At 37.3% G+C, this 23235-nt stretch overlaps 2 protein-coding genes across 2 annotated transcripts in view; one reads left to right on the forward strand and one right to left on the reverse strand.

Annotated features, from left to right (window-relative positions):
- The window catches only part of cfap54 (cilia and flagella associated 54), a gene marked incomplete at its 5' end in the record, with an annotated part of 36462 nt that extends 27554 nt beyond the window's left edge, over positions 1–8908 (forward strand). Inside the window, 10 exons of the mRNA XM_084407575.1 lie at positions 5090–5210; positions 5305–5364; positions 5744–5870; positions 6387–6545; positions 6700–6869; positions 6953–7048; positions 7323–7429; positions 7593–7728; positions 7833–7919; positions 8674–8908. Coding sequence (XP_084263701.1) covers positions 5090–5210; positions 5305–5364; positions 5744–5870; positions 6387–6545; positions 6700–6869; positions 6953–7048; positions 7323–7429; positions 7593–7728; positions 7833–7919; positions 8674–8793 — 1183 coding nt within the window. The 3' untranslated portion in view covers positions 8794–8908. The remainder of the gene's footprint in view (positions 1–5089; positions 5211–5304; positions 5365–5743; positions 5871–6386; positions 6546–6699; positions 6870–6952; positions 7049–7322; positions 7430–7592; positions 7729–7832; positions 7920–8673) is intronic.
- Positions 8858–15066, reverse strand: rint1 (RAD50 interactor 1). Its single transcript, XM_084407576.1, has 13 exons — positions 14800–15066; positions 14163–14404; positions 13884–14057; positions 13663–13803; positions 12783–12939; positions 12505–12615; positions 11989–12214; positions 11770–11907; positions 11490–11689; positions 10564–10781; positions 10193–10373; positions 9442–9560; positions 8858–9363 (listed from the first exon to the last, which is right to left on the reverse strand). Exons 1-13 carry the CDS (start codon positions 15022–15024, stop codon positions 9153–9155), a joined length of 2343 nt encoding a protein of 780 aa, XP_084263702.1. The 5' UTR covers positions 15025–15066; the 3' UTR covers positions 8858–9152.
- Between the last annotated feature and the right edge of the window lie 8169 nt (positions 15067–23235).

Here is a 23235-nt window from a genome sequence, read left to right on the forward strand (position 1 = left end):
ATGTAGTGGCTTAAAAGATGCTGATTCCAATCTTTGTGTGGATGGAGCTTAACCAGCATCAGTTTAAAGATGAATATTTTCGTGTTTTTACCTTTTATTATGATAAGACAGTATGTAGGCAGGAAGCGAAGTGGGAGAGAGAAGGGGGATAAAAATCTAGAAAATCCATGACCTAAGACTTGAACTTGGGTCTCCCAAAGCACAACTGCACACTATGTAAGCGTGCTGCCCACGAGGCAGTTTTGCCTTTTATTATGATAAGACAGTATGTAGGCAGGAAGCGAAGTGGGAAAAAATCATGAAACGTCCACAAGCTGAGATTTGAACTTGGGTCTCCCCAAGCACAACTGTATGATATGTAAGTGTGCTGCCCACAAGGCTATGGGCTCCAACTAGCCAGCATCAGTTTTGTAAATCTTAGAACCTCATTGTGTAAGAAACAAGGGGGGAACAGAATTCGACAGCAAATAATCCAGCTGTCAGAATCCGTTTCCCCACCCATATGATGAGAGTTGCTCATGCAGTGACTTAGAATATTCTGACTCTATCCTGTCTGTGCATGGAGCTTATCCTGCACCAATTTGTTAAATATTAGAAGCCCCTTGTGTGAGAAACATGGGGGAACAGAATGCGACTGCAAACAATCCAGCTGTAAGAATTTGTTCCCCCACCCCTATGATGAGTGATGTTGATATAGTGGCTTAAAAGATGCTGATTCCAATCTTTGTGTGGATGGAGCTTAACCAGCATCAGTTTAAAGATAAATATTTTGGTGTTTTTTGGCTTTTATCATGATAAGATCATATGTAGGCAGGAAGCGAAGTGGGAGAGAAAAAAAAAAAAAAAAAAAAAAAAAGTCCTTGAGCTGGGACTTGAACTTGGGTCTCCTAAAGCACAACTGCACAATATGTAAGTGTGTTGCCCACAAGGCTATGGGCTCCAACTAGCCAACACCAGTTTGATAAATATTAGAACCTCCTTGTGTAAGAAACATGGGGGGAACAAAATCCAACAGCAAACAATCCAGCTGTTAGAATCCGTTCCCCCACCCCCATGATGAGTGATGTTGATGTAGTGGCTTAAAATATGCTGATTCCAATCTGTGTGGGGATGGAGCTTAACCAGCATCAGTTTAAAGATTAATATTTTGGTGTTTTTGCCTTTTATTATGATAAGACAGCATGTAGGCAGGAAGCAAAGTGGGAGAGAGAAGGGGGATAAAAATCTAGAAAATCCATGACCTAAGGCTTGAACTTGGGTCTCCCAAAGCACAACTGCACACTATGTAAGCGTGCTGCCCACGAGGCAGTTTTTGCCTTTTATTATGATAAGACAGTATGTAGGCAGGAAGCGAATTGGGAAAAAATCATAAAACGTCCACAAGCTGAGATTTGAACTTGGGTCTCCCCAAGCACAACTGTATGATATGTAAGTGTGCTGCCCACAAGGCTATGGGCTCCAACTAGCCAGCATCAGTTTTGTAAATCTTAGAACCTCATTGTATAAGAAACAAGGGGGGAACAGAATTCGACTGCAAATAATCCAGCTGTCAGAATCCGTTTCCCCACCCATATGATGAGAGTTGGTCATGCAGTGACTTAGAATATTCTGACTCTATCCTGTCTGTGCATGGAGCTTATCCTGCACCAATTTGTTAAATATTAGAAGCCCCTTGTGTGAGAAACATGGGGGAACAGAATGCGACTGCAAACAATCCAGCTGTAAGAATTTGTTCCCCCACCCCTATGATGAGTGATGTTGATATAGTGGCTTAAAAGATGCTGATTCCAATCTTTGTGTGGATGGAGCTTAACCAGCATCAGTTTAAAGATAAATATTTTGGTGTTTTTTGGCTTTTATCATGATAAGATCATATGTAGGCAGGAAGCGAAGTGGGAGAGAAAAAAAAAAATAAAAAAAAAAAAGGTCCTTGAGCTGGGACTTGAACTTGGGTCTCCTAAAGCACAACTGCACAATATGTAAGTGTGTTGCCCACAAGGCTATGGGCTCCAACTAGCCAACACCAGTTTGATAAATATTAGAACCTCCTTGTGTAAGAAACATGGGGGGAACAAAATCCAACAGCAAACAATCCAGCTGTTAGAATCCGTTCCCCCACCCCCATGATGAGTGATGTTGATGTAGTGGCTTAAAATATGCTGATTCCAATCTGTGTGGGGATGGAGCTTAACCAGCATCAGTTTAAAGATTAATATTTTGGTGTTTTTGCCTTTTATTATGATAAGACAGTATGTAGGCAGGAAGCAAAGTGGGAGAGAGAGAATGGGGAAAAATCAAGAAACATCCACGAGCTGAGACTTGAACTTGGGTCTCTCAAAGCACAACTGCACAACATGTAAGCATGCTGCCCACGAGGCTATGAAATCCAACTAGCCAGCATCAGTTTTGTAAATCTTAGAACCTCATTGTATAAGAAACAAGGGGGGAACAGAATTCGACTGCAAATTATCCAGCAGTCGGAATCCGCTCCCCCACCCCCATGATGAAGTGATGCTCATGTAGTGACTTAAATGATTCTAATTCTATCCTGTGTGTGTATGGAGCTTATCCTGCACCAATTTGTTAAATATTAGAACCCCCTTGTGTAAGAAACATGGGGGGAACAGAATCCGATGGGAAACAATCCAGCTGTCAGAATCTGTTCCCCCACCCCCATGATGAGAGATCATGGCTCAACGCTAAGGATTTTTTCAACTGGCCCAATGGTTCACATTCTTACTTGCCTTGTCAAAATTTTCACTGGCCCCACAACAAAAAATTTTGAAAAGAAAAGAAAATGGGTCTATAAAATAAGCCCAGTATTGTTTTCATTATTTTTGATACATGTAACCATAATAAATAAGGTTATGACACCAAAATCTACTAGTTTAAATAATTCAAACAGTAGGTAATAAAATAGGAACCAATAATCAAATCACAAGCAATAGCACAAATAAATACAACAGAACAAACATATAAATGAAATAAACAGTGCTTTTCAGGTTTTTCATGTAGGTTTAAACAGGAGATTTTTTAGGTACAGACATTGTAATCTAATGTATAAATATAACTATAGATCAACCTTTATTAAAGATAATCAGTGAAGAGCAGTTAACGATGCATAATGTTTTGAAATATTGAAAATATAAAACGTTAAATACTGTTATTTGAAATTATTTTAAAAATGAAAAGATACTTTAAATGTGAAATTAAACCCGCCAGGAGGTGGCAGCAAGTCCTTGTTAATGAGTGAGTCATTGAGATTCAACCGATTCATTCAAAGGACTGATTCATTCAGGAAGCAAGCATTTTACTGTCTTAATGAGTGAGTCATTGAATCATTGATTCAGCTGATTTTTTCAAAAAGCTGATTAAGCTGACATGATGAGAGATGTTCATGTAGTGACTTAAAAGATGCTGACTCTATCCTGTCTGTGCATGGAGCTTATCCTGCACCAATTTGTTAAATATTAGAACCCCCTTGTGTGAGAAACATGGGGGAGCAGAATGCAAATGCAAACAATCTAGCTGTAAGAATTTGTTCCCCCACCCCTATGATGAGTTATGTTGATATAGTGGCTTAAAAGATGCTGATTCCAATCTGGAGCTTAACCAGCATCAGTTTAAAGATGAATATTTTGGTGTTTTGGGCTTTTATCATGATAAGACAGTAAGTTGGCAGGAAGCAAAGTGGGAGAGAGAGAAGGGGGAAAAAATCAAGAAAAAGCCCACGAGCTGCAACTTGAACCTGGGTCTCCCAAAACACAACTGCACACGATGTAAACATGCTGCCCACGAGGCTGTGGACTCCAACTAGCCAGCTTCAGTTTTGTAAATCTTAGAACCTCATTGTGTAAGAAACAAGGGGGGAACAGAATTCGACGGCAAATAATCCAGCTGTCAGAATCCGTTCCCCCACCCATACGATGAGAGATGCTCATGCATTGACTTAGAAGATTCTGATTCCAATGTGTTTGTGGATGGAGCTTAACCAGCATCAGTTTAAAGATTAATATTTTGGTGTTTTTGCCTTTTATTATGATAAGACAGTAAGTAGGCAGGACGCGATGTGGGAGAGAGAGAAGGGGGAAAAAAATCAAGAAAAGTCCATGAGCTGGGACTTGAACTTTGGTCTCTCAAAGCAGAACTGCACAATATGTAAGCATGCTGCCCACGAGGCTATGGGCTTCAACTAGCCAGCATCAGTTTTGTAAATCTTAGAACCCCCTTGTGTAAGAAACATGGGGAAACAGAATCCAACGACAAACAATCCAGCTGTCAGAATTTGTTCCCCCACTCCTATGATGAGTGATGTTGATGTAGTGGCTTCAAAGATGCTGATTCCAATCTCTGTGTGGATGGAGCTTAACCAGCATCAGTACTTAAAAGATAAACTTTTTGTTGTTTTTGCCTTTTTTATGATAAGACAGTATGTAAGCAGAAAGCAAAGTGGGAGAGAGAGAGGAGGAAAAAATCAGGAAAAGTCCACGAGCTGATTTGAACTTGGGTCTCCCAAAGCACAACTGCACGATATGCAAGTGCACTGCCCACAAGGCTATGGACTCCAACTAGACAGAGACAGTTTAATAAATTTTAGAACCTCCCTGTGTAAGAAACATGGAGGGAACAGAATTAAACCTTTTAAGTTTTTGCCTTTTAATATGATAAGACAGTAAGTTGGCAGGAAGCAAAGTGGGAGAGAGAGAAGGGGGAAAAAATCAAGAAAAAGTCCACTAGCTGCACACTGGGTCTCCCAAAACACAACTGCACACTATGCACACCATGCTGCCCACGAGGCTGTGGGCTCCAACTAGCCAGCTTCAGTTTTGTAAATCTTAGAACCTCATTGTGTAAGAAACAAGGGGGAACAGAATTCGACGGCAAACAATCCAGCTGTCAGAATCCGTTCCCCCATCCCCATGATGAGAGATGTTGATGTAATGGCTTAAAAGATGCTGATTTTATTCTGTGTGTGGATGGAGTTTAACCAGCATCAGTTTAAAGATTTTTTTTGTGGTAATTTTTCCTTTTATCATGATATGACAGTATATAGACAGGACTCACATTGTTTTGTATGTGTGTATTTCAGATTGGCACATAGGTGCTACCTGGAAATGGCATTGATATACTTGCAAGAGTTTGCGCAGATTCCCCCTCCCCCTGGACATCCGACTCCTCCCCCATCACCAACACCTGACGAATCCAGCAAGGTGTTGTGAAATGTGTTTGTATATAACAGCCGAGTTATGTATATAAATGTTTAATATTGTAATATTTATGTATACATGTGTGTGATTTTCACAGGAAACAGTCAGAGAGACCTGCCTATTGCTCTGCTGGATTTGTTTGAGAATAGCTTTAAAGGTTTGTATTGACATCATCCACACACCTGTATGGAGTGTGTTCAATGTAAATTATTCGGTAACACTTTACAAAAAGGTTTCATTAGTTAACATTAATTAACTACACTGAACAATGAACAATACTTCTACAGCATTTATTCATCTTAGTTAATGTCAATTTCAACATTTACTAATACATTATTAAAATCAAAAGTTGTATTTGTTAACGTTAGATAATGCACTGTGAACTAACATGAACAAACAATGAACGACTAACATTGTTAACTAACATTAACAAAGATGAATAAATACTGTAATAAATGTTTTGCTCATTGTTAGTTCATGTCAGATTATACATTAACTAATGTTAACCATTCTTTTTTTATCCTTTTGCTTCATAGACCTCAGAAGTTTTGGGCAAATATGGCCATTCGCATGGATTCACTGGAGTAACTGAAGGCCCCGTACCCCTCTCTTCAATAAAAGCCCTGCCTGACTTTGCATTGAATGACCTTCTCCACCCTTGTGGTAACCTTTAACCCCAAATCACAGTTTTGCATTAGACATAGGATTTTGGAGTACAGTATTGGATTCTTTTTATGATTACGATTTTGTACCCTGATGTACACTGCAGTTCAAGTTTGAAAGATTTTTGTTTTTGAAAGAAGTTTCTTATATTCACCAAGGCTGCATTTATTTGATTAAAAATACAGAAAAAATATTTTTACAATTTTAAATAACAAATATTGTAAAATGTAATAATCCTGTGTTGGCAAAGCTAAATTTTACTCCAGTCTTCAGTGTCTCATGATCCTTCAGAAATTATTCTAATATGCTGATGTGCTGATCAGAAAAGATTTCTTATTATTATCAACGTTGAACATTTTTTTGTGGAAACCTTAATTAGTTTTTCTTTGATGAATAGAAAGTTAAAAAGAAATTGGAATTATAAATCTTTTGTAACATTATAAACTGACACTTTTAATAAATTGAATGCATCCTTGCTAAATAAACGTATTAATTTCTTGCTGATTTCATTGGCAGGGGGGCTAGGAAACACTGAGAATTGTATCCCCAGACCTGAAGCATTCATAGACGCTGAGAGCGAGATACACAGCAGGAAGTGCCCTCAGCTGACCTGGGTTCATATGTCCCGCTACTACATGCACTTAATCAACCTTCTACAGGTCTCCTCACAACCAGGTACACCACAAGTATCTCTTTTAAACTAGGTTATTCAATTCATTAATCAATCAATAAATCTACCCTTTGAAAGCATTTGTACTGTATGTTTTTATTTTATTTTATTTTATGTAATCCGGTTTTATATGATGGTGTGATTGGCTGTGTTATTCAGGTGCAATGCAGGGTGTTGATGGATTGCTGTCCACGTCCGGTGACCCCAAACTTGCTCTCAGACTCTCATATTTGCACACCTTCTTCAGCTGTCACCACCCATCTTACAGAGGACAGTGGGCCATTCCTGATCCCCTTTCAGCTCTAATACTGACGCCTCAGCGAATACAGGTTCATATTCACACATTTATTACCATCTTAAAATGATGAGAAAAATTAAATAAAACCATTGTTTCTTTATTACTCTGTGCCAGCACGATCAACCCTTGTCAGATCTGTTCCCCTGGGCCAACACGGACATACAGGAACTGATCATCCAGTGGTACAGACCCTCCTCCGAGGACAACATGGTAGTCAGATACTCGTCCATTTCTGTTTGTCATTGTGTTTTCAAAAATTATTATTATTATTATTTATTTTTTTGTCATTTCGAGTGTTCTTTTGATCTACAGTAGCTATCCTTGTATATAGATTCATTGGTTCTCTCTGTCAATGAACATCAGCTAAAAACACAATTTTTTAAATTTTAGAAATAGAAATTGTTCGGACCAAATGAGCTGTATAGTCTGTTCATATGATGTATTTGTAGATCCTAAGCAGCAGATTTGTGTTTGATCTCTTTAGATTCTGCTTCTGTTCACTGTGAATAAAGCTCCTATATCAGCAATAAACTCTACTGCAGACACAATAGCTGTACTACAGGCTGGACAGAGAACAATCTGTTTGGACAGGTAGACTTTATGTTCAGATATCCAAAGAAAAACATAATAAAGAAAAACTTCTTCACATTAGGTGCAATGTGGAGTGCATTATTGTCTGACCTTTCTGTTTCTGTTTATTTCATTTAAGTGGTAGTTATTACAACTTTTCTCTTATGACTTAATGCACTGGCAGGCTGATGGCTGTTCATGCCTTACTGAGCTCAACATGTGTAGAGGTTGATGGGCATGTTTCACCCTTCACCAGCTCGGCCTCCTCCTTCAGCCCAGAAGAGCAGAACAGAACGGCTACCTCCACCACACACCAACAGGTCTTTCTGAGCCCTAAACTGCCATGATGTACCTTCAGTCGAACACTAAATGTTGAATACACTATTAACCTCTTTTTTCATTCTCTTGCAATTGTTTCTTATAGGAAATGCTTTTGGAAAAGGCCAAACATGTCTGCACTGAGATCAGGAATTTCTTGAAGCCTGATTTCAATTCAGCACCCGTCACAGAGGTGAAGTGTCCCAGACATTTTTACTGTAATTTTAGAATTATTTATATACTATTATAATATTTATTCATATTTTAAATTTAATTTGATTTTAAAATGTTCAACTTTCTTTATCATTTAATTTTAGTAGTTTTATTGTTCTTTTGAGGGCGCTAGGATGATAGGTCCATTACATGAAATCTGCAAGAATCACATCATTACCACATAGCACAAGTTGATTCTGCAGCCAATGAGATTGCTTGATCAACATTGAAATAGTCTGGTTCATTTTTTGCTGTAAGCTAGTCCTGCAGCACTGAGTTCCTTTGAGCTTCATGTATCATGAGATTCATGTATTTGAGATTTATGTATGTCTATTTATGTGTTTATCTACGCATCTACTAGAAAGAGCAAGTCTATACTTGCTCTACAGCAGCATCATCAGCGTAGCAGATCTAGTCCGCCAAGATTTATACATTATATACAGTACAATGGATCCGTGTGTCAGGTCTTAAAGTGACAACAACCTAATATACCTGCGGCCAAATTATGAGATATTAAAAATATCTATTTGGCAGTTTTTCCCCATGGTATCGATTTAAAAATTGTAGCCAGTGAAAATGCTGAGTGGTAATAACTTTGGAAAAGCACTAGCCACAGTGGCAAGTGAGCAAAAAGTTAATGTCAAGCCCTGTGTGTGTGTGTGTGTGTATATATATATATATGTGTGTGTGTGTGTGTGTGCTTCTGTCTCTAATGTTTGATTCTACCAATGCAGATGCCCTTTGACCCAAGCACGCAGACTCTTCAGAGCCTGGAACGCTGCTTTAATCCTGCAACAGGTGGTATGCTGCAAGATACAGTCCTCATCACGTGGCTCCTCTCTCTTCTGAGTTAAAACCTGCAGCCTTGATCTGCCCTGGATTCATAAGATAAAACAAAATAGCCCAACTACACATTTAATATGCTATAAAAAATATTTTAATGTTTTAACACCAAATAAAGAGGAAAGCACTAAAACATGTATTCATTTATTCATAATGTCAGCAAAAGCTTCTATTTTTCCTTTTTATACGTAATTATTTTTAGTTTTTACGTCAGCATCCGCATCCTCTTCATATTTCCCTTCTGAGGTTCAGTTCACTTTAAATACTGTAGCTCATCCGATGTAGGAGATTTATTCATTCATATCTGGAGTATGAGAGGTGTTTTAGTGCTTGGTAAAGCATCCTAAATAAGGGATTGGTGTATTCATTATCATTGGTTCAGCCAGGCTGAGCGGAGGTTGAGAAGGATCTGCACGTCACTGGGAGCCAGCTTGTAGACTCCCAGCTCATTGAGCGCTGACTCTGGACTGGACTGCTGATGGTTCAGAAGGCCATCATCTTCCTCTGACTGCTTCAGCACATCACACAACAACAATGCCGAGCCAACCTTAAGAGTCAGGATGATGCAGGCCTCCTTCACACTGAGACAAGGAAAGAGAGAAATGAAAATGTTTTTTTTTTTTCTATATACAGTATTAGCTCTGAATAAACAGACGTACTGTTTAAAGAAGTTTTCAGGTCTCTTGCAGTAGTGTCCAAACAGAGGGAAGAGGTTTCTGGTCATATCGTATTGAAGCTGTGCAGCTCCGCCTTCATTGAAATGGTTATACAGGATCAACTGTGAGTGAGCAAAAAACAGATAAACACACTCCATCAAGCTACTGTACACAGACTTCATGTACATGTAATCCTGCCTATCGTAAAGTTATTATAGGAAATGAACGTTTTTTTACACTATTGTTTAAATGTTTGGGGTCAGTAAGAGTTTTTATTTTTTGGAAAGAAAAAACAAAACTTTTTTTTGGCAAGGATGCATTCAATTTTATCAAAGACATAAATTTTTTTTTTAAAGTATCATGCTTTCCACAAAAATATGAAAAAGCACAACTGTTTTTAACACTGATAATAAGAATTGTTTCTTGAGCTGCAAATTTTGCACATTTTAGAATGATTTCTGAAGGATCATGTGACACTGAAGTCTGGAATTATAATTCTGAAAATTCAGCTTTGCATCACAGGAATAAATTATATTTTAAAATGAAATTAAATTATAAATTTGTAATTATTTTAAATTGTAATAATATTTCACAATTTTACTGTTTAACTGTATTTTGATCAAATAAATTTAGCCTTTTTGAGTATAAGAAACTTCAAAAAGCTTACAGATCCCAAACTTTTGAATAGTTGTGTCAACATTCGCTTGTGGTAAATTAGGGTTTAACAGTGAAAACGTTGAAGCAAGAGACTGACATCTTCGTAGATGAAGCAGTCGAGCCTCTCTGTGAGGCCCTGCCAGAACATCTGAAAAAGAGGAAGACACAACATCTGCTGCAGCTGGAGCAGGTGATCCCGCAGGCAAAGCATCATGGGACATGCAGAGCTGGATAACGACATGGTGGCTTGGTCATTTTGTGATGGCAAGGAGATCCACCTGAAACAAAAAGATCCTTGAAGTAATGCCACCATGACTTCCTCCAGCTACCCAGATGCTCAGATTGAGATGCTTCTAATTATCTAATTTTAGGCTTAAAATGAAACTACACTGACAAAAAGCATATTCTCACAAGAAATTATATAAATGCATCATAAGCACAACAGTTTCAGGTTATTTCCACCCATACCTGTCCTTGCAGTATGACTGTGCCTTCTCCTTGACGTCTCTCATGACTGCATCCAATAATCGTCCCAGCATGTCTCCTCGTAGCCTCTCCAGCAGAGCCAAAAGAGCCTCAAACAAAGATCCCTCCAGAGAGGCCAGTCGGCCCGTCTCCGTGGCCCCTAGAGGGCCTAGGATCTCCTCGCCCACTGACACCGCCGCCTGCTGCAACTGCAAGAAGAACTGAGAGAAAACACAATGAAAGTGAATCTGTACACAGTTTTTATTAATTCAAGGCTCAAAGATAAATGATAGTGTCCACAACAAAAATAAGAAAGAATCTTTTTTTTTTAGATTCATTCTTTGTATTCATGTTGGTTTCATATGGTTTTTAAAATCTTTTTACCATTTTAAAGGAAATATTAAATATAATAACTCTAAAATCGTCATGTGGTCTAACAATGAAGTAAAAAGTAATAACATATTTTCCTCTCACCTTGAATACATGCGAGTGTACATATCCTAGTCATTATTTTCGAACAAGTTAAAAAAAAAAAGAGTTATTTTTATATTTATAAATAAATATTACTTTTTTTGAGAAGGTCACATGACATTTTACAACTTGAACTAACTTTGCCTTGTCATAAAAAGGTCAACATATCTGATATTTTAAGAGGCTTATTAACCTGGAGTTATTGGGTTTGGGTCCTCAGGGGTCCTTATCTATGATTTCATTTTATTTTATTTCTGCCTCTTGGTTGCACCACATGACTTTGATTTGGTGGACAACTTTTAAAAAATATTAAGCAGTTTTGTAAACTGGAGCAGTTTTGTTTTTTTACTAAGAAATTATCTTAAAAGATGACAAACGACTACTACAAAAAACTTAGCATCAACACCCTCATACAAAGTGAACTCCTGTTAGCCTCAGTGTGACTCAAAAACACTTACAATATTATCCCCCCAGTCACTGAGAACAGTGGAGATGTAGTTGGCAGCGTTGAGGATGGCGCAGTAGCGGGGGCTCAGCGGCTGTCGGGACTCTTCTTTCATGACCTGTGTGAGGCGGATGCGGAAATCATCCACCAGCTCCTTCTGCAAAGCCAGGAAACTGAGCTGTGCCCGCGGACATGGCAGAGAGCGGTACCGTTCTGAGAAAAGGATGGCGGAGAGGTTCAGAAACAAGTTTTAACTAGAAGAATCAAATCTGAGGATGAATTTTTATCAATACCTGTGATGACCAGCAGAAGGGTCATGAAGGTCTCTGCACAATCTGGTGCTTTGAGCTCGTCCACATCGCTGATGTCCTTGTACTGAGAGCTCCATGCTCCCTCAGTAGACAGCATGGCGTCCACTTTTTCCACAGCCACTAGAGGGCAACATACACAATTGAATTTATCATCAAAACTGAAATCGAGTCGTGACCCAAGTATGCAGCATTTAGACTCACTTTTTCTCTCCACGCTGAGCCACTTCTGGAACACGGTCTCCTCCAGTAGTATGTGCAAGACGCCAGGGTAGGCGCGCGGGAAACTGTGGGTGCTGCGGAGCTCTTTTTCGAACTGCAGCACCTCATCCACTAGGTGGCAGAAGAGAGCATCGTCATAGAGCAATCGAGGAGCATCTTGGGCTAACTTCTCCTGCGCCAGAGTCAGGAGTCCTCTGCACAACTCCACCTGGAGGATAGATTGAGAAGACTTTAAAGCCTAGAGATGGCTTTGTCAGCATTTTTCAAGTCGTGATAAAGCGGGAAGAAGCGACAGATCTTTTCTTCTGTAATGTGATGAACGTCTAGTGAAACGATTGAAAGATACATTTTGGCAAACATCACCAGAGAGAAGTCTGACGTTTCACAGGAAGATCGAGTAATGGCATTTTGTATTTTTTTTTAGAATGAAACATTAAGATCATTTACATGCATTTGGAAAATGTTAACCAATATTAACCAATGCAATGCTGAACATACCCTAGCGTTAACTTTGTTCCCAGCACGATCCAATATTGGCTGAATCTTCTCATCCATAAAGTTGGAGCTGTTTCCCATCCAAATGAGGACTTGGGTCAAATACCACTCTGGCTGTAAAGGTGACAGACAATTTAAGTGAATATCAGATCTTATTGTTGTGCACATGTTTACTTATCAGTAGCTTGCACGTTCACACAACTCTTTGTGTTTGTTTGTTTTACTAAATGAAGAAGGAAACTTATTTTAGTCTGAATGGCAGTAAATGTGTAATCTCTGACCTTTGTTAAATTGTTGGTCTGGCGGTTTCCAGTGAAGTGATACCTGAACCTCTTACTGAGGGGAAGCAGCATGATCTGAATGGGCAATGAGAGTGGAGGAGTCTGGGACTGTCCAGGATGAGATGGTATTTCCTTCTTCTCTGATATAAGGTCATCACTTCAACACCTGTTAAGGAAAATGACCAGCCTTGCATTTAAAAAAAAAAAAAAAAACCTGAAATAAATAAATAACTTAAAAAAAGAAAATAATAATAAACAATAAAAAAATAACAGGATCTGCTGTAGTTTGTCTCAAACTTGGTGTTGTAAATTAAGAAAAATGACGTAGGACGTAGCGTAGGAAGCGTCGTGACATAGAACGAACGTAGAGTTTTGTTTTGCTCTGCTCTCTGGCTGCGCTGTCACGTTCGTTCTACGTCACGACGCTTCCTATGCGACGTCATACGTCATACGCCAGCATCCATCTCCGTGAACGCGCGTCGACCGCTACCGGAAGCCAGTTATTTTCATTTATAAAGTTTTAAATATGTATATTTTTACGACAAAACCGCACGGATTACCCTCAGAAGACCTTCGTTTATCCCCCTGGAGCCGGATGGATTACTTTTGTGAAGGATGCATGCACATTTTGGGACTTGAAGCAGGTGGACCCCATAGCTTCACACTATAACCACTGAAAGATCTAAGACATTTCTAAAATAACTGAAAATGTGTTCGTCTGAAAAAAGATTGACATATGCATCTCGAACGGCTTGAGGGTGAGTAAATCATGGGTTAAATATCATTTTTGGCCGAACTATCCCTTTAAGCAATCTAGTGGAGCGTATTGAGAAAATGAATCTGTATTTAGGTGGATTTGATTCCAGAATATTAAGGATACGAGGTTTGGAGAGAGAGAAGTTGGGAGACCAGTAGCTCCAGCTGGCTGTTGATCTCCTGTGCGTTGGCTGGGGGAGAGAGGGTCTGTGTTGGGGGCGAGATGAATGGCCAGTGGAACTGCGTCAGGACTTCCTCAAAATCACTGAATCAGAACCAAACATTTAGCGTTGAAATCAGCACTTTCAAATAGCACAACTCGGAATTACTCTGCACGTCTAATACCTGGACAGTTTGTCTTTAAGGATCTTGTGCCAAAAGCGAAGTGTTTCCCTGATGAAAGCCTGCAGGTGGCTACAGCCTGACTCCCGCAAACCCATATCCAGAGAGGCCATGCTGTCTATTGCACCCACCGCATCCCACACGCTATTGGTCATCAGACACTGCTGGATACGGTCACTAACGCAACATGAAAGAAGGGAAGAGCAAATGTGTTGGATACCAATATAAACCTACATGAGCCTCCAAAACATTTGGACACACAATGTAGGGTTTAAGCCTTACCTGAGCTCCTCAATACGAGCCAGACACTGCAGGTATTTCATATGCCTCTCTAATGTGTCAAGCTGACCCAAGACCTGCCCGATGCCGTCAGCCCAGACCTGTGCGCCCTGCAGATGCTGCTGCAAAGTGTTTGACAAAAGTCTCTCCTGCTCCAGTAAAGACTCCAGCTTCACTCGAGATTCCTCTGCTGTGGACAGGGCAGCGGACACACGCAACGGCACTGAAGAGGATACGGTCAGCACCTGCATGCATAGACAAATGCTGTCAAAGTGTTCTTTTGGATTTGCATTAGGATGAATGCAAAATTCTGTTTAACAAGGGACTCAAGAACAACCATCACAAAACAAAACAAAAACAGTTGTGGATCATCCAGGTAATGACACACAGTATTAAGAATCAAGAATGTGCTAACTTTTGAACAGGGTAATTTTGATTTTTGTCTTGTAGACTATATGTACACATCTTTAATGTAAAATAACTTGTTCGGGACAGTATTAAATAAAACAAATAACATGCATTTTGAATGATTCCTCTTATTTTGTTAAAATAATTAACAGTTTACCACATTCTGCAAGGTGAATGTAAATATAAATATATATATATATAATGTTCACAGAGTCTCTATAGCTGTATTTACCTGCTCCTCCAGCTGCTTGTTTTCTAATGTCAATTTCTCCAAAAGCCCTGACACCTTCTTTAGCGACTTAAGATCGCCACCTATCTCTTTCTGTACAAGTTCGACTATATCATCTGTAAGGTTTCCATCCTCTGATGGAGATTCAGATTTACTGCTATCTGTACGTTTTAGATGAGAAAGATCATTGCCGCTGTAGTTGTTATGCTCCATCATAGGCGCTGCCATGTTGCTCGACACGTCATCAGTGGATTTAGTCTCAGCGGCTCCCTCTTTTGGCAGACAAATGCTACTGAAATTTTTAGTAGTTTAAACTTACTTGCGTATGATTCTTATGATCGATGTTATGATTTTTTTTCTGTTTTACTTCAGCTAAAATGATTAAAAAAAAAATCTTGTTCCAGACCTTTTCATTTACAGAAACTAGGGCTTTCAATACACGTTAATTAATTTAATTACATTAAAATAATTATCATGATAATACTCATAATAAAATAATAGCAAATCATGGATAACATCATGGTTTTAAGATATTGAAACGTTACTTTTTTGGATAAAGAACGCTGTTCTTATGCAGTGCCTACATTGTAGCAGACATATTACATTTTAGTTGTTAAATTATTCAAATTTGAATAATTTATTTGAATTTATTTGTGAAATGTTTTTAATTGTGAATTTTGGACCACACGTTCTGGCTTATGAATATTAATATACGTAATGACGTAACGCAACGCAAACGTAATCCAGACAAAACCGTTTGCGACGTAATCTAATTAACATTCATGAGCTCAACCTTCGACCTTGTCTGTGGCGTTTCAATTTCTCTACCTGGCACTGGTAGCATGGATTAAGACATTTATTTCACAACTATTCGACACTTTTGTGTTTAGAAACCTGTATATGCTCAATTTTCACCATGTAGTTGAAACAAAAGTCTAAAATAGCGTAGAGACGACAGCTTTAAGACAGCTAACGTTATCTCAATTAACGTAACAACGCCGTGAACAATGGCTAACTCGCATAAAATACAAATATCGCTGCAGAGGTGCCTGCATATTTATTTTATTATGTCTAAATATTTGCCAAACATATGCTTTGTGCGTTACTACATTGGTAACATTATATTTAACTTGCGTTCAAGCATTACTGTCACCACGTTTAGTGCTGTAAAAGCATTTATACAATATTTCATGTCATTTCCTAGTATTGTGGTCGTGCAAAAGACATAAATCGCCCAAAATGTTATTGCTTGGCTCATTTAGTTGCAGGAGGCGCTGGCATTAGTGCCTGAAGGCCTCTTTGATACACTATGCTGGTTTGAGGTTTCCTGACATGACTCTGACAGGGCTCTGCTTGCCTTGGATGGCAGAAAGGACATAAGTTGTTAAGGATCTTGAGGTTTCAGAGTGTTTGCCAAAGTCAATTCTGGCCTGAGCAGCAGCTGTATGTAGTTTCTTAAACTGGCAACGTATACCAATCCAGCTTAACATGGCAGTAAGCATCACACAGTGCCTTCAAGTTTATGTATAGCACCCTAGAAAAACCCTGGACCCCCTTCTTCTGTAACAGTGCCCAGATGAATACTGGTGAGTCTGTTGTGTGTTGTTTTCAGGATAGTAAAATAAAAATACATAGACACACACAATTATAAATTATTGTTAATAATACAAATATTAATTATATTCTTATTATTTTTGTAAATATGTGTGTGTATAAAAATAAACACACACACACACACACATATATATATATATATATATATATACATATATATATATATATATATATATATATATATATACACAGTACAGGTCAAAATTTTGGAAAAGATTTCTATTTTATATAAATGCTGTTCTTTCTAACTTTTTATTCATCACTGAATCCTGATAAAAGTATCGCAGGTTTCAAAAAAATTAGGGCTGTCAAAAGATTAATCGCGATTAATCGCATCCAAAATAAAAGTTTGTGTTTACATAATATATGTGTGTGTACTGTGTATAATTATTTTGTATATATCAATACACACACATGCTTGTATATATTTAAGAAAAATGTGTAATTTATATATAAAAAATTATATTTATATATAATATAAATTATATATAAATATATACAGTATATGTATGCAAATATTTCTTAAATATATACATGCATGTGTGTGTATTGATATATACAAAATAATTATACACAGTACACACACATATATTATGTAAACACAAACTTTTATTTTGGATGCGATTAATCTTTTGACAGCCCTAAAAAAAATATTAAGCAGCACAACTGTTTCCAACATTGATAATAATTGAGTATCAAATCGGCATATTAAAATGATTTCTGAAGGATCGTGTGACTGAAAATTCAGCTTTGCATCACAGGAATGAATTATATTTTAAAGTATATGAAAAAACATTATTTTAAATTGTAATAATATTTCACAATATTACGTTTTTTTTCTGTATTTCTAATCAAATAAATGTAGGCTTGATAAGCATAAGTCACTTCTTTCAAAAACATTAAAAATAGTAATGTTTCCAAATTTTTTGACCCATACTGTACGTATTCAAATAGTAATTGTGTATTATTAATATAGTGTCTATATTATGTGTTTATTTTTTAAATGTAAATAGTGTATACAGTGTGTTCATACATATGTGTATTTTTAAAATACTCTTTTCTTTTTTCTTTCTTGCTAAGTCCTGAAAAGTCATATAGGTTGCCTATATACATTAAAGGCATTTGGAACATATTGGCATTTTCAAACCGTCAGAATGAAACAAGTCAGTCAAGTACAGCCACGCACGGTTATCGTCAGGAGAGGGGGCAAACGAGAACATTGTCCCGGGACCGTTGATGAGCATAGCTTACTCGTTCAGCCCCCCCCGGGGGAAAAGCAGCTCACCCATAAAATTTTGGTTCCGGGCCCTGAGCATTTTAGTGACAACCTTGGTCTTACAGTGTGACCCTCCCAGTCTGAGTCAGGGAGTGAAGCTGAGCAGTGCTGTCAGCCCAGGAAAATCTGAATCGACCAGGGAGAAGGGACTGTTTATAGGGAAACTTTCCAAACCAAATCAGCCCCTTTTGTACAGTTCATACCAAAGACTTAACCAAAGTTGCATATTTAGTTCTAAGTAGCTCATATCTCCCAAAAAATCTCTTAAGTTGCTTTCATGTTATGTGTGTTTAGTAAAGAATGTGGGTGGCCATGATTCAGGACTTACCTGAGGTTGATATGTTACTATGTCTGTCACCATCATGGGCGTTGAAACAGATTATTTGATCTAACTGTGAGATAAAGGTCAAACAGTCTTTTATTGTTGTGGTTTTGTCATGTGACATGGATACAAATCTCATGTTTTTTGTTTTGTTTTTTTTAAACAGGAACCATATGCATGTTATGGAGCCAAATGCACCATCATAAGGTACAGTCATCTCTTTCACTATAGGACAAAGGTCATAGCAATTCTAACATCCAACAGCACCTCCATAATCCGGCATTACAGTCTTTCTGTGAAGTATCAAGAGTGCCTCTGAATGCTTCAAAGCGGCAGTGGGTGACCAGCGAAGTTAGTGCTATTCAAAACAGATCTGGGAGCATGTTTTTCCCACATTCCTTACCCAGCTGTTTGCGTGTGAATAGAGAGGCTGCACAAGTTTGCGTGAGAGAGTGTGTGTGTGTGTCAGTGTCCTTGTGCGTCTGTTTTCCTGTGTCATAGCTTGGCATGCAAATATCGCTGATTTTAAATTCTGTAATAATCCCTTTTGTATATGAATTCATGTTTAACCCTCAGAGACACACTGTAGCATCACTTTGCAATTAAATAACTAATTACAACAGTAGCTCACACATCTGAAATACATTATAGCAAAAATCCTTAAATATAGTAAAATGGTCTCATTTATGCAACTTTTTTTTTAGGGGGGGGGGTATTACAATAAATAATATAATTTATTATTATTAGATTTGCACTTTGCAATTAAAAAATACCCATGTTATTCAATTATATTCAAATTAATATAATAATACCAATATAATTACATAATTTTAACCCATATTTAGTGCAATTACAACAGCTCTTATTTTAAAGCAACAAGCATACAATTCTTAAATATAGAAATATTGTCTCACATTTATTCAAATTTTTTGGGAGTACTTAGTAAAATTATATTATTGTTATTATTATTATTATATGTGAACTTTGCAATTAAATGATATCCATATTTAATTAGTAATTGTAATAAATAAAGTAATATTTATTGTAATTAATTTTCTCTAAATATGGGTTAAAATTGCATACATCAGTTACATCAAGTAATTTATGAATAAATAAATGTATATAAAATCAAAAACAAATTTTTATCTAAATGTATCAGACCTGTGTTTTATGCATTTAAAACATGCTAAAATATTTTAGGGCAATTTACAGGGGCAAAGTGAGGTGTAGATGTCCTGACACTTCTCAAGAAATTAAAACAAAATCAATTAATTATAACCGCTGATATTTTGCAACATTGAAGACTTTTTTTTCTAGAATTCAGTGCAACAAAAATAATATGCTTTGTTACCGATTCCTAAAAACACCATAAATCGCAATGCTCGAGTCTCTGAGGATTAAGAAATGATAGGGTCATTATTCTTGGTATGTTTGTGTATGTGCAGGGGTATCTTGTGGAATGTGTGTACGTGTGTGTGAGAGAGACTGTGGAGAATTCGCTTTTGGGGGCAATGGTCGCACAGGACTGTGTTATGAGTTAGAGGCTCTCCTGTGGACAGGACAAAAGGAGACATAACGATCTTTTGATCTAGTACTGCTTTGACATTCCAGTTTCGTTGTTAAACAGTCCAACAAGTCATCATGAAAGCCAAAACATCATTAAAGTCGACTGTTAACCGGTTCTTGATAAATAAAGGCTTTATTGTTGGGAAAAGTTGCTTTTTACTGGCTTGAATCACAAAGGTGATGATGCCTCCTGTTTTTGTGGCAACATAGCTGTTTTAATAAATGCGTCAGTTGAATTTCTATAATTTAAAGAGTTTAAGCTAAAAAAAAATCAATTAGCCCTTAGATTGTGACGAGGGATTGTGTATGTGTGTGTGAAGCCTGGCCTGTTTCTCTCTGCCTGCTCCCGGGAGCTTGTTTTCCCAGATTTGGGAGTTGCAGGTGCAGTGTCCAGCTGCAGCTCCGCTGCGCACGCCAACGGCATGAATCATTTTCCCTCCTTTCAGAGCAGTGAAATCAAAGCATATGGAGGACGTAAAAGAAGGGGGGCATGTTTTATCTGGATCTTTACCATCGTTCCATTAAGCTACGTTACCGAGCCGAGTGTGGAAGAAAAAGAGAAGAGCCAGTGTGTATGTGCATGTTTGTGGGAGACGCTTTCAGATAGGGAGTGGAGGGCAGTGAAAATCCAGCTCTCACAGTCGAGTTCACAGCCCTCGCTTGATTGTTTTTCTTGTCTTGGCTCATCTCAGTCCGTCAGTGTTGTCATATTGTCCATGTGCATGGAGGCACACAGCCCTGAGAGAAACAGAGAGGGGGACCACACATGGAGAGCGAAGCCCCAGGGAGAGTATCAGGCCTGTGTGGAGTGCTCTGCCAGGACCCAAGCCGCCTCGCTCCACTGCTTGTCATTGGATCTCAGATCTGCTGATAAAATTTGCCCCCTCTCTTCTTTTAAAGTGATGAAATGTCTCACCTTACCCAGCCCACCTGGGTATGGGTGAAGAGGTCCAGTAAGTCCCTCTGAGTAAGTGTGGTCTGCAGCTGAAAGAATGCTCATAAATGTGAGGTCGGTGTGGTCTGAAGATGGTCAGATGAGATGCATCCACCGCCTCTTTTGAGAGTGACGCTCACAACACATTTTCAGTGCTGTGTTTGTGCACGGTAAAATGGTAAAAGTACACTCAGTATTTTTGAAATGTTTTTGCTAGTCACGTGATCTTAAATATGTGTGGCCTTCAGCTCCATGTAAAATAAAACAGCTTTTTTTTTTTCAGCCACTGATAATACTGTAAGTGTGCATAATTTTTAACTTGACTACTAAAGTACAATATATCAATCTGTTATCAGCTGAAATTAGAGTTTTTTTTTTTTTTATCGTTATCGGCCGATATTGTTGGTATTATTTTAGTAGTATTAATGTATTATTACAGGATGTTTTCATATTTTTAAATAGCTTTTATTTTTATATTTTCAGTTTTCATTTGAATTTTAGTTTAACTTTTATTAATTATGAGTTTAGTAACTGTTATGTATCTTTTGCCATTTGTATTATTTCTTAAATACATTTTTGTTTCAGTTCTAGTTTTAGTCATTTTAATACTTCAACTTCAACTTATTTCAGTTAATTTGGTTAACATTCATGTTTTTCATCTAATGTTAACTAATATTACTATATTAAGTATTATAATAGTCTTAGATAATTATAACAACACTGGATATTGCATATTTAATTGTGTGTGCTGCTCATTTCCCCTTTTTCACATTTAGAATACCTTAGAATACGGTTACATCTAATCTTTTGCAAATCTCAAAAAGATTATGCATTTTTAAACCGTACCTTATAATGTTTTTATTGTATTTAGTGATTTATTTAGTGTTACTTTTCATTTATTTTGACAAATTATTATTAGTATACAAATTTTTATATTTTCTACTTATCAATTTTAATCCATTATATGTAAATAAATATAAGCATGTTCATATTGTCCAGAATGTTTTTTAAATCTCTCTTAATTACCATTTAAATGTAATATCTATCATTATTATTCATTTCTTTGCATAAACTTTTTTTAATGAGGGAAAAAATACAGTAACACTTTAATAAAAGCCTTTATGCATAATGCATTATAAATGTATTTATACAAGTATTATTTATATATACATTAATGCATTATAATTTTTATAAATAATTTTACCAAAAGTAATATTTGCTTACTCGGAAATTGGTTGATTGTCATGTGTTTTAATGCATTATACTCTCTAAAGGTGTAACACAAGTATTATAATGTATTATAACTGTGGTTACAATTATTCATGAGACCATACAATGCATTATAAGGGAAAATTAATACAAATTACATACTTTTATGACAACAAAATACTTTTATAATGCATTGCATAAAGACTTTTACCAAAAATACTGAGCGCACCTTCATTCAGTTCATGTCAACTTCAGGTTCAACCAGTGGTGTGAGTTTAGGATGGGACTTCCTGCTTATCCAAACAATGATAGGAAACATTTTTTGAAAAATAAATTTTTTTGTCGTATGGTTTACACACTAGCATTCACACTAGCATTCATTTTTAGCATTCATCATGACACTCATTCATTATACTTCATGGAAGTTGCGGTGGATTTTTTTATAGATAAGATTAATTATGTTACTAACCATGGAAATCTGACTTTAAACTTTTATCACACTTCCCATTTTCATGTCTGATGGTGACTAACTTTCCATTCCAGATCTAACAATAAAACAAAATAATTCTTACTTCCTTTTATTTAGGATGTAGCCATCAGACAAACTTTCAATATGATCTAACCTTCTAACAAACTTTTGACTCAATGGGAATATTAACCCCTTACAATGTTTTTGATATTTTACTGATGTCACTAACAAAGGGTAATGAAAGGGGGGCTTGCTTTAAACAATTTAACCAATCATATTGATAGAGCTTGACATGTTAGTCATGATGATTCTATTTTGATGTGTCTGGCTTTATCTTATAAAGCCTGTTGTGTTCTTCTGTTGGGTCGAGGTTCTCTGAGTATTGCTCGAGAACTCCCGGCCGTTTGATTAAACCATCTGAGGGACATTTACTGAAGTCTGTCTCTTTTGTTATTTATGCTGCGCAGCAAAGAAGTTAGGGTAAGGGACTCGGCCAGTTGTCGACGGAAGACGCAGAGAGCTAGAGTATAAAGGTTATTAAGTGTCGATTTGCAGACGATAGATAGTCAGGTTTAGAAAAAATCCATTACAGAGTCTTCTAGGGTTATTTATAAACGAGTGAATAAGACAGACCTGTGAATTCACTCCCAGCCTCTCTGATTGCTTTACAATGCCTGATAGATTATAAAGCTTTATGAGTGACAATTGCAGTCTCTTAAAATGGCCATATGCTTTTCTCATCTTCTCAATTATAAAAAACAATTGACTAAAATGGTTTGTGACCCACAGTGCAGTGCTATTACCATCAGACAGGTTGACTGCAGTGATGTCTGGCACCCAGAGAGATTAGTCCCAACGAGTTATTTCAACAACGAGCTAGATTCAACAAAAGGGTGACCAAATGATGGAGGCTTTACATTTTTGACACACCACCAGACTACATGGCACCTGATGATGACTCATAAGCCATTTCAGGTTGATGTTAACTGTTGTCAACGCATTGTTTTCCCACATTTGCTGTGGCGGTTAGGACTGCTGTCATTTTTGGC

This window comes from Rutilus rutilus (genome assembly GCF_951802725.1).
Source record: "Rutilus rutilus genome assembly, chromosome: 4".
Classification (NCBI taxonomy): domain Eukaryota; kingdom Metazoa; phylum Chordata; class Actinopteri; order Cypriniformes; family Leuciscidae; genus Rutilus; species Rutilus rutilus.

Coding starts and splice junctions, on each gene's coding strand:
- rint1 (XM_084407576.1), bottom strand. CDS start 15,024: ATGGCAGCGCCTATGATGGAGCATAACAACTACAGCGGCAATGATCTT. Junction 10,782..11,489: donor GTGACTGGGGGGATAATATT/GTAAGTGTTTTT, acceptor GTTTTCTCTCAG/TTCTTCTTGCAGTTGCAGCA. Junction 9,364..9,441: donor CCTGAAAACTTCTTTAAACA/GTACGTCTGTTT, acceptor TCCTTGTCTCAG/TGTGAAGGAGGCCTGCATCA.